General features: G+C 50.9%; 1 protein-coding gene and 1 long non-coding RNA gene across 2 annotated transcripts in view; both read right to left on the bottom strand.

Moving 5' to 3' along the window:
* Window positions 1-1,297: 1,297 nt before the first annotated feature.
* Window positions 1,298-3,376, bottom strand: LOC134024106 (uncharacterized). Its single transcript, XR_009930850.1, has 2 exons — window positions 1,571-3,376; window positions 1,298-1,476 (listed from the first exon to the last, which is right to left on the bottom strand). It is a non-coding gene; the product is annotated as an uncharacterized LOC134024106 (long non-coding RNA).
* A 645-nt stretch (window positions 3,377-4,021) lies between these two features.
* The window catches only part of LOC134024092 (cytochrome b5 reductase 4), a 29,541-nt gene continuing 22,560 nt past the window's right edge, over window positions 4,022-11,002 (bottom strand). The window contains exons 10-17 of the mRNA XM_062466518.1: window positions 10,882-10,914; window positions 9,948-10,070; window positions 9,561-9,701; window positions 9,164-9,361; window positions 5,816-5,966; window positions 5,034-5,120; window positions 4,711-4,872; window positions 4,022-4,533 (exon numbers count right to left, since the gene is read on the bottom strand). Of these exons, the coding sequence (XP_062322502.1) occupies window positions 4,479-4,533; window positions 4,711-4,872; window positions 5,034-5,120; window positions 5,816-5,966; window positions 9,164-9,361; window positions 9,561-9,701; window positions 9,948-10,070; window positions 10,882-10,914 (950 nt within the window). The 3' untranslated portion in view covers window positions 4,022-4,478. The remainder of the gene's footprint in view (window positions 4,534-4,710; window positions 4,873-5,033; window positions 5,121-5,815; window positions 5,967-9,163; window positions 9,362-9,560; window positions 9,702-9,947; window positions 10,071-10,881; window positions 10,915-11,002) is intronic.

Genomic DNA, 11,002 nt, shown 5'->3' with positions numbered 1-11,002 from the left:
TGACATTTTAGTTTGGCTATTGTGCCAGCCTTTGACAAGAAATCAACTCTGTAACTGTGAGCGGAAATTGGCATTGCTGATTTCCTCATCAGCATTCCAGCACAGTCACAGTCGCTAGGGTCGGCTGCTAGATTGTCTAGATGAAAAAAAAAAAATCTGTCCTCCCATCCATTTCCTGTCACTCTTCACTGTCCATCCCAATAAAGCAGAGACACCCTTAACCCTTGTGTTATCTTCGGGTCGTTCTGACCCATCAGTCATTGTGACCCACCGTCGTATTGCGACAAATATACCGCATACAAAGACAAAGTGAAGCATTTTCTTTTAACCGTTGGGCTGTCTCAGACCCCCCACATTGCGAAGGTTAAAAGAAAATTATTTTTATTTGTTTTTGTATTGGGTAAAATTGGGTAAACACAACGATGGTTCGTTATGAACCTTTGGGTCATGTGACCCGAAGGCAGCACGAGGGTTAATAAATATGTAAAAAAAATGTCCATTTGACATTCCTTACAGATATACAACATTATACAAAACCCTTCCATCATATTTCCGTACAGCTCTGGTTTGTATGCCCCTTTCTCTCAAACCAGGATTCTCCTTGACCTTTCCCCAGGGTAGACCTCCCACCAGGCAGCAGCTCAGCTCAGCTCCAGCACATTCCCCTCCACGAGCTTCACCAGTGAACCCACGTCCCTCTCTCATTGACAAACAAGACCACACGCAAGGTCGCCTTTCATCTGTGGAAACCTCTGCGTGATCTTTCCCCCTAGAGGTGCCGTTTCATTTCCTGGCGTGTGGTGTGTGTGTGTGAAATAACGTGTAGGTTGTGTGTGTGTGTGTGTGAGAGAAGGTGTAGTGTGTATGTGGTGCGTGTGGTGCCTGCGTTGTGTGCCACTGGGGCTGCTTGAGATAGCTCTAGTCGTGTGCAAATATTCAAGGACATTTACAGACGTTTCGGAGAGCGCCTACAGAATACATGCTTGAAGTCGTTCAAGAGAGAGATGGGGGGAGGGGAGAAAGAGAGAGATGGGGGGAGGGGAGAAAGAGAGAGATGAGGGGAGGAGAGAAGGAGAGAGATGAGGGGATAAAGAGGTGGAGAAAGTGGGAGAGAGGGGGATAGAGAAAGAGGTGAAGGACAGAAAGAGAGGGGTGGGGGGGGGGGTTGGGGCGGGGACCCCCCGGGCTGAAACAGAAGTGCTTCTCATCACAACGGATGCTTTCAGACAGAAGCCTAACAGCAACAGCAACGCTGCGCTCTGCTGCCTCAGAGAGACAAGCAGACCAGGCACAGGAGTCCACACGCCATCTTCTAGGCATCAATTCTTTATTTACAAACAGCTTAAACACAAGTGCCATGAAGCACACAGTGCAGTAGTATGCATGGTAACACAGCAGGATATGCATGAGGGAGAAGGGGGGAGAAAGAGAGGGAGGGAGAAGACATTTCAAACTCCAACCAAGACCAATCACATTCTGCCTACAGGATACCCCTCCCCCAGCCAAGACCAATCACATTCTGCCTACAGGATACCCCTCCCCCAACCAAGACCAATCACATTCTGCCTACAAGATACCCCTCCCCCAGCCACTTCACCCCGACTTCAGGTAACGACCCAATCAGCCTGCTTTCCCTCCCTGAAGACAGTCGGATGGCCAGCCAAAAGACATAGTCCCTCCAGCGTGTCCTGGGTCTTCCCCGGGGCCTCTTCCCACAAACAATTCCGCCAGATAAAAATCTTCTCCCAAAAATTTGGGGGGAGAGATTTCGGGCAACAAACGGTTTGCTCTCCAAAATGAGAACAAACCGCTGATGGGTGTTTACACTGGATTAATGCGACAGCGCTGACACACAGACACACACAGACCGACACACACACACAGACACACACACACACAGACAGACACACACACAGACAGACAGCTCAGCATCTGAGAGTAACTATTCCTTCACAAAGGAAACAACAATCCCCTGTTGGCAGTAAACCCAGAACCCGTCTTCCTCAGGGACGTTGGAACACAGGCTCCTGGGAACTCCAGAGGGCTACCCTCTTTCACACACATCCAAAGAAATAGTATCACTTTGTGGGGAAGAGGGCTTGAATTTTGCTCTGCACAGCTTGGCATATGTTATGGCAGTTTTACAAAGGGACGGGTGGTCTGAAATGTCAAAAGGAAAATTTATGTTAAAGTTGAACAGCTGTGGAACAAAAAAGCTGGTCTCTCTCGCTCCCTCTTTAAAAATAAAATGAAAATAGCAGCAAGTCATTTTATGTCTTAAATTAGATAGAACAGCTCTACTGCAATTGTTCAGGCGACACACCGTAGTGAACTGCAAAATGTCTGAATGGCTTTGATCTTCAAGGTTGTAGTAAATCGGTCTGAGAAATATTAATATTATGCAATTACACAGTAGAGAGCCATTTCAATTAATCTCTCTTTTCCAGGGTTCTAAGATGAGGGTCTCTCTCTCAATGTGTTCCAACAGGGAGAACCACAGACCGGTCTCTCTCCCATCATAGCGAGACCAATCATAGGCTACCCTACTTCCTGGCTGAGCACATGAGGACACATCACAGGCTACCCTACTTCCTGGCTGAGCACGTGAGGACACATCACAGGCTACCCCACTTCCTGGTCTGAATGCCGCCATCACCCTCTGAACTGAGGAGGAGTAATGAGGCAGAACAGGAGAGAAGAGTTAGTAAGAGAGAAAGAAAGAAAGACAGCGAGGGGGGCTGTGGCCGAGCAAAAAGGACGCCACAACATCCAGGAGAGAGCAGCCGTGACACCTGAGTCTAACAGGCAGTCGGAGAGGGATGAGCTCCACGTACAGAAGCAGGTGATTAGGGGGGTTTCTGTGGCCGGGGCTTGTTAGGCTTGCGCTGGGCTGTCTGAGTACCTGGGGGGCCTGTGCTGGGACAGTAATTGGATATCCTCTGTGCGTGCTTCTCCAGCTTGCGGAGGAATGGCTGGTCAGAGTCAGAGAGGGGGACATGAGGGGAGAGAGAGGTAGATATAGAGAGAGAGGACATGAGGGGAGAGAGAGGTAGTGATAGAGAGAGAGGACATGAGGGGAGAGAGAGGTAGTGATAGAGAGAGGGGACATGAGGGGAGAGAGAGGTAGAGATAGAGAGAGAGGACATGAGGGGAGAGAGAGGTAGAGATAGAGAGAGGACATAAGGGGAGAGAGAGGTAGAGATAGAGAGGACATGAGGGGAGAGAGAGGTAGAGATAGAGGACATGAGGGGAGAGAGAGGTAGAGATAGAGAGAGAGGACATGAGGGGAGAGAGAGGTAGAGATAGAGAGAGAGGACATGAGGGGAGAGAGAGGTAGAGATAGAGAGAGAGGACATGAGGGGAGAGAGAGGTAGAGATAGAGGACAAGAGGGGAGAGAGAGGTAGAGATAGAGAGAGAGGTAGAGATAGAGGACATGAGGGGAGAGAGAGGTAGAGATAGAGAGAGGACATGAGGGGAGAGAGAGGTAGAGATAGAGAGAGAGGACATGAGGGGAGAGAGAGGTAGAGATAGAGAGAGAGGACAAGAGGGGAGAGAGAGGTAGAGATAGAGAGAGAGGACATGAGGGGAGAGAGAGGTAGAGATAGAGAGAGAGGACATGAGGGGAGAGAGAGGTAGAGATAGAGAGAGAGGACATGAGGGGAGAGAGAGGTAGAGATAGAGAGAGGACATGAGGGGAGATAGAGATAGAGAGAGAGGACATGAGGGGAGAGAGAGGTAGAGATAGAGAGAGGACATGAGGGGAGAGAGATAGAGGTAGAGATAGAGAGAGGACATGAGGGGAGAGAGAGGTAGAGATAGAGAGAGGACATGAGGGGAGAGAGAGGTAGAGATAGAGGACATGAGGGGAGAGAGAGGTAGAGATAGAGAGAGAGGACATGAGGGGAGAGAGAGGTAGAGATAGAGGACAAGAGGGGAGAGAGAGGTAGAGATAGAGAGAGAGGACATGAGGGGAGAGAGAGGTAGTGATAGAGAGAGGGGACATGAGGGGAGAGAGAGGTAGAGATAGAGAGAGAGGACATGAGGGGAGAGAGAGGTAGAGATAGAGAGAGAGGACATGAGGGAAGAGAGAGGTAGAGATAGAGAGAGAGGACATGACGGGAGAGAAAAAGAGAGGTGGACAGGACAGGACTCGGGGGGGATGAACAGGGGAGGGAACAGAGGTACAGATAAAGAGAGAGAGAGATGGGGAGAGAGAGAGATGGAGAGAGAGAGATGGGGAGAGAGAGAGAGAAGCGTTGTCCCGGCTAGTCTAACAGCATGAGAGTCTCTGGGCAGACCATGGTAAACAACAGATGCATTAGGTTCCTCTCAGTTCACAGAACAACGCCACACAGAACAACCCTTTACACCTATCAGACCTTAATGACACCTCACACACACACACAGAAACATCAACCCACACACACAAACGCAGCAAGCTGAGGCTAAGAGGTGTCAGTGCTGACACTGGTGGATGTCAGCCCTGGAAGGCATGAATCTCTTCTTCACTGAAGCCCTGCTGTTTCACCAACCTGGAACACACACGCACACACACGCACGCACAAACACAGAGGAGAAAACAAGGAGGGGGTGAGTGTATCAGATGGAGACATAACATTAGAAACTATTTTCAGGTCATCTAGTATGATGGCTATGAGCTGAGCTCTAGGAGCAGACAGTCAGGAGTGTGTGTCTGGACGAAGGCTCACCTGACGGCTAGCTCTGTGAAGGGGGAGGGGCCACACACACACACGTAACAGCTGGAGCCCTCGGGACGGACCAGGAAGTCTGCCAACATGGTCGCGTCCACCCGCCCCTTCATGCCCATCCACCTATCACAAGGCTGGGAGAGAACGTAGTCCACCTGGAACCTGGAGGCACACACACACACACACACACACACACACACACACACACACACACACACACACACACTGCTAAAGCCTTCTTCAGGTTTTGTAACCATGCTTCTCAATCTTCGAGAGTGATACACACGCACACACACACACGCACAGATAAACACACACATTACCTCTCCTCCTTAGCAGCAAGGTCATCCAGCTCAGAGCGCCATAGAATGTCTCTCTCCTGACGGTTGAAAAACATCAGCTTGGTTTTCCTGAGAGCACACACACACATACACACACACACACACACACATACAAATATGCATACACACACACACACACACACGCAATACAGGATTTAGAATCCATATTTGATTCCAGACCGGTCCATTCCCTACAGTCCTCCCTTCTCTGTCTTCTGTAAATTCTGATTTATGTATTAATGTTTTATCCAGGAAGCTGCCCCTCGCATCATAAACTCTCTGACACTGACAACAACACCATCTGAACCCACCATACAACCTGTTGGTGCATCACATATTGTTATTGGCAGAGAGGTTGTGTTTACTTCCAATGTTTCAGCTGCATTCGGTTTGTCATCGGACCCCACAGTGCCCCCTACAGCTGACATGCCAACGTCACATGTTTAATAAGAGGTCACAGGTCAACACGCCAGTTGTAATTAGATGTCAGAGGTCAAAATCCCAGGTTTAATTAGAGGTCAGAGGTCACTCTTTGATGTTTGGACAGATTTCCTGTTTATCACCTTGCAAGACACTGAACAGCAATTCATACATTTCAATTCCACTCGGAAATCAGTTCTACTCTACTGTACTCTACTGTCCTCTCCTCTCTTTACTCTGCTCTTCTCTACCCTGGTCACCTCTACTCTCCTTAAAGTATAAACCCTGCCCACTCAACACAGCCCACGCTGACCTTTGACCCACACACCTGGTCCCATGCTCACCTGAGATTGGCCAGATCCTCCAGAGCCAATCGGATGAGTCGAGCCATGGGCGTGAACCCCGTTCCGGCAGCTATCAGATACAGGTGTGTGACATCACGGAGGGGGCGGAGACTGAACGGTCCATCAGGGTTACTTACCGACAGACGGTCACCTAGGTAACCAGCGGGGGGGAAACAACTGCATGAATGAATCCTCTCAAGGCAAGTCAAAAGCTTCACAGAGCACCAACAGCATCATGTAGCGATGATACAGAAGACAGTGTGGTGGTGCTGGAGCTGGGGGTGGTGGAGCTGGGGGTGGTGGAGCTGGGGGTGGTGGAGCTGGGGGTGGTGGAGCTGGGGGTGGTGGAGCTGGGGGTGGTGGAGCTGGGGGTGGTGGAGCTGGGGGTGGTGGAGCTGGGGGTGGTGGAGCTGGGGGTGGTGGAGCTGGGGGTGGTGGAGCTGATAGAAGACTGTCTGTCTGGTTGATCAGTGTAGATAGAGGACTGTCTGTACTGACTCCTACCTAGCAGGAGCTGTCATGGAGAAAATAAGTTTTCAGCTCTCTGACCTCACACACACACACACACACAGGATCCCTGCCTCCACGCTGGGCTCAGAAAGGGACAGCCAGGAGAGAGTATGCTGCAGTTGTAATGACGGAAGCCTGTTTATCCTCCTGCAGTCTGGCTAGGCTTCCCTGACTCCCTGGCATTCATTAACCAATCGTACGAGAGGATCAGAGCCACCTCCATCAGGGTGGAAAGTGTGTGTGCGCGCGCATGTGCTTGTGCGCGCGCATGTGCTTGTGCGCGCAAACCAGACTTTAAATAGCAACTAATTTCCCCAGAGTGCTGAGTTGGACCAGGCTATCTGCTGGGTGTAATTGATTTATCTGAATGGTGTTGTTCTCTGCTGATGCATGAGTGTGGGGGGCATATTCAAAGTGAGAGAAGAGACAAAAAGAGAGGAAATGAGAGGGAGGGTGAGTGGTAGAGAGAGGGAGGGAGGAAAAACATTAGGGAGAGGGGAGAGAGAGAGAGGGAGGGATGGAGAGGTGACACAAAAGAAACAAACATCAGGGAGGGAGGGAGGGAGGGAGGGAGGGAGGGAGGGGTGGATGGAAGGAGGGAGGGAGGGGTGGGTGGGTGGGTGGGTGGGTGGGTGGGTGGGTGGGTGGATGGAAGGAGGGAGGGAGGGAGGGAGGGGTGGATGGAAGGAGGGAGGGAGGGAGGGTATGTCGCTGTGACGAAGAACAAAAGACGACCACTGATAAAAGGAAAAGGACAAAGAAGAGAGAGAGAGAGAGGGAGAGAGAGGGAGAGAGAGAGAGGGAGAGAGCCATGATGAAAGACTCTGGGCAGAAGACTTGTATGTGACTAAGACTGTGATTACAGCGGCCCGAATGACACCTCAATTCAACGATCCCACCTACTGCTCAGTGTGACTGCCAAACATGACCTGGCAGCCGGAAAACAACACTTCAATCTTGTCCAGCTTGCACCCAACAGGGAAACACATCCGCAATAATGGTGTACTCTGGGTCATGACACTAATCGTGGAAGCAGAATGATTTAGTCTGTGGGTAGTCTGTTTCTCTGCCCCCTACTGCCATCTTAGTTAGGGGGGGTGTAATTGGACAGCTTGACAAGTCTTGTTCATAAACAAAATAACACTTTTGGCCGCATAACCGTCACGTACGAAAGCTCACGCACATTCACACGCACGCGCACACACACACACACACACCAGTGTTTCCCCTAGGATTACAGCTTTGGGGGGGGGGGAGGGCGGCGGGGGGGGGAGGGCGGCGGGGGGGGGGGGGGGGGGTGGCAACCATGTAGAGACAAATGACACGCCGTCGTGTAAATAAATAACATGAGGCCATTTAGTTTGTTTAATAAAAGTGCAAGCTATAGACCGGTTTTATAGGAAAGGTAACCTTAAATGACTGATTTTGTGATATGGCGCTATATATATGTCTATATATATACGGCACCCCCCGCCCCCACCTTCCAGGGGGGGCGGGGGGTTATATAATGGTAGGGGAAACACTGCACACACACACACACACTCACACGTTCATACGAACAGCACACACTCAGTGTAAATGACTTCACAACCATTTTCTACTGTTGCAGATGTTTTATGTGCTTAGTTTCCTGTTTTGTTTGGTATTTGCTTTTATTTTTAAATGACTAGGTGTCATGATCGGGGGTACCTGCAGAAGAAGAAGCAATTTGGAAGGACAGCACACTCATGAGTAGCTCAAAGAATATTTAAGTTTAAGTAAATACGAAGAACAATATAATTAATTAGCAGTACAATATATATATATAAGGATATTTAGCAACTGGTTGATGAGGGAACAAGGTTTGTTTTGATCTGGATAAGAGCGTCTGCTAAATGACTAAATGATTAATATGTCTAAGTTTAAGTTGTTCATATTTCATGGTTGTAATTTGCTATGCGCCAATGGGGATTGCTAATGCTACTGATAACTCGCGTCGTGTTTGTTCGCTAGCGATAAAAGGTTTATTGAAAGGTAATTAAAGCACCTGACGTAAGAGTTACTAATGTTAATGTATTTGTATATGCAGCTCTTACGGTGTGTTTGCAAAACAAGGTTTCAATAAAAGGAATTGTGAACCATCAGTTAAAGAGACCATCTTTTCAACCGGGGATGCTACACTCACACTTGTTCATACATACAGCACACACTCACATACATATGTACACACACACACACACGCTATACGTTTACCATATTTTTTTCGATTTAACGCCGTGGCTTTTATGACACAATGTTCATTTTTGGTGCAGCGTTTATTTGAGGCTCACAGCACACACAGCCTTCCAGTACACAGGCTCACAACACACACAGCCTTCCAGTACACAGGCTCACAGCACACACAGCCTTCCTGTACACAGGCTCACAGCACACACAGCCTTCCTGTACACAGGCTTACAGCACACACAGCCTTCCTGTACACAGGCTCACAGCACACACAGCCTTCCTGTACACAGGCTCACAGCACACACAGCCTTCCTGTACACAGGCTCACAGCACACACAGCCTTCCTGTACACAGGCTTACAGCACACACAGCCTTCCTGTACACAGGCTCACAGCACACACAGCCTTCCTGTACACAGGCTCACAGCACACACAGCCTTCCTGTACACAGGCTCACAGCACACACAGCCTTCCTGTACACAGGCTCACAGCACACACAGCCTTCCTGTACACAGGCTCACAGCACACACAGCCTTCCTGTACACAGGCTCACAGCACACACAGCCTTCCTGTACACAGGCTCACAGCACACACAGCCTTCCTGTACACAGGCTCACAGCACACACAGCCTTACCCGTCTCAAGGCTGTTCAGATGAGGGCTGAACACTCCATCTGGGTACACCTTGACCATGAGGAACAGGTCAGGCCCCGCCCCCTGTGGGGAGGAGTCCGGGAGGGGCGTGGGGGCAGAGCCTGCGGGATCCGGAGGGGCGTGGCCAGCAGGCATGAGTGTCTGCTCTACTGGAGTGTACGGTTTCACCACCTCACTATCTGCACCAGGGACACAGAATTTCCCACTTAAAACTATCCATTAAAACCATGAAAAATGCCTCCCCCCAACAGATATCTAGGTAGCAAACACAAGGTAGACTTGGGGTTGAGCACGGTTAAGTTACAGCTGACTAGGCATGTTGACAAATGGCTCTCCCCAGCTGTCGTCAGGAGGTAGGGTCGCGCGTCCGGGTGTTACCTTGGATACGGGCCTTGAGGTAGACGTGTTTCCCAGTGGGCACGTGCAGAAGCGTTCCCTGAGGCAGCTGCAGCCGGAAGACCAGCGTGTCGTGGGTCACCTCGCTTTTAGACACCAACACACACTCCCTGTAGAAGAAGCCTGCATGGAGGGGAGGGGAGGGGAGGGGAGGGGAGGGGAGAGGAGGGGAGAGGAAGGGAGGGGAAGGGAGGGGAAGATATAGCAGAAGATGGCAGAGAAAGTAAGGAGGGGAGGACACAGGGGAGGAGGGAAGGAGACAAGCAGTAAGACAATCAGTAAGACACACATTGATTTTGGGTTGTCCTCCCACAGTAAATAAACAGAGCACGCTTCCAGTCTGAAGTGTGGAGCTGAGGAGAAGATCACCTCTGTCCTTCCTCCGCAGGAGAGAGTCGTGCGAGTCCAGAGGCTGGCCCAGCTCTGGCCACGTCCCCCTGGCCTGCTTACGAAGGATGAGCTGGACCGTCCCCACAGCAGATGCTGTCTGGACTGTTACCATGGAGGGGAGGAGGGGGAGGAGGAAGGGAGGAGAGGGGAGGAGGAGGGGGATGGGAGGGGAGGAGGAGAGGGAGGAGGGGGAGGAGGAGGGGTAGGGGAGGAAGAGAGGAGGGGAGGAAGAGAGGAGGAAGAGAGGAGGGGAGGAAAAGGAAGAGAACAAACGAGGAGGCAAATGTGCAGGAGGAAGAGGTGGGCGAGAGAGAGGTGGGAGAGAGAGAGAGGTGGGAGAGAGAGAGAGAGGTGGGAGAGAGAGAGAGGTGGGAGAGAGGGAGAGGGAGAGAGGTGGGAGAGAGAGAGAGGTGGGAGAGAGGGAGAGAGGTGGGAGAGAGGTGGAAGAGAGGGAGAGAGGTGGGAGAGAGGTGGGAGAGAGAGAGAGGTGGGAGAGAGAGAGGTGGGAGAGAGAGAGAGGTGGGAGAGAGAGAGAGGTGGGAGAGAGGTGGGAGAGAGGGAGAGAGGTGGGAGAGAGGGAGAGAGGTGGGAGAGAGGGAGAGAGGTGGGAGAGAGGGAGAGAGGGAGAGAGGTGGGAGAGAGGGAGAGAGGGAGAGAGGTGGGAGAGAAGGAGAGAGGGAGAGAGGTGGGAGAGAGGGAGAGAGGGAGAGAGGTGGGAGAGAGGTGGGAGAGAGGTGGGAGAGAGGGATAGAGGTGGGAGAGAGGGAGAGAGGGCATAGAGGAAGCGAGAAAAGAAAGAGAGTGAAGAAGAGAGACGAAGACACAAGGCGAAAAGAGTGACAAAGAAACTTTAATTTCGGCACGACTCAAATCAACAGCCAAGACAATCGCACAAAATGATTTCTCTTCTTACCAGCAACGCTTGGCTGTACGTCTTGGGCGAGCCCTGAGAGAGAGACACACACAGTCACTTCAGCCTTCACACCCCAACACGGTTCAGTTACAGTTAGCATGAACCAAGCACTTAGAGATAG

This window comes from Osmerus eperlanus, chromosome 7 (genome assembly GCF_963692335.1).
Source record: "Osmerus eperlanus chromosome 7, fOsmEpe2.1, whole genome shotgun sequence".
NCBI lineage: Eukaryota > Metazoa > Chordata > Actinopteri > Osmeriformes > Osmeridae > Osmerus > Osmerus eperlanus.
Note: the sequence above shows the minus strand (reverse complement) of the source record. Positions and strands in the feature narration are given on the sequence as shown.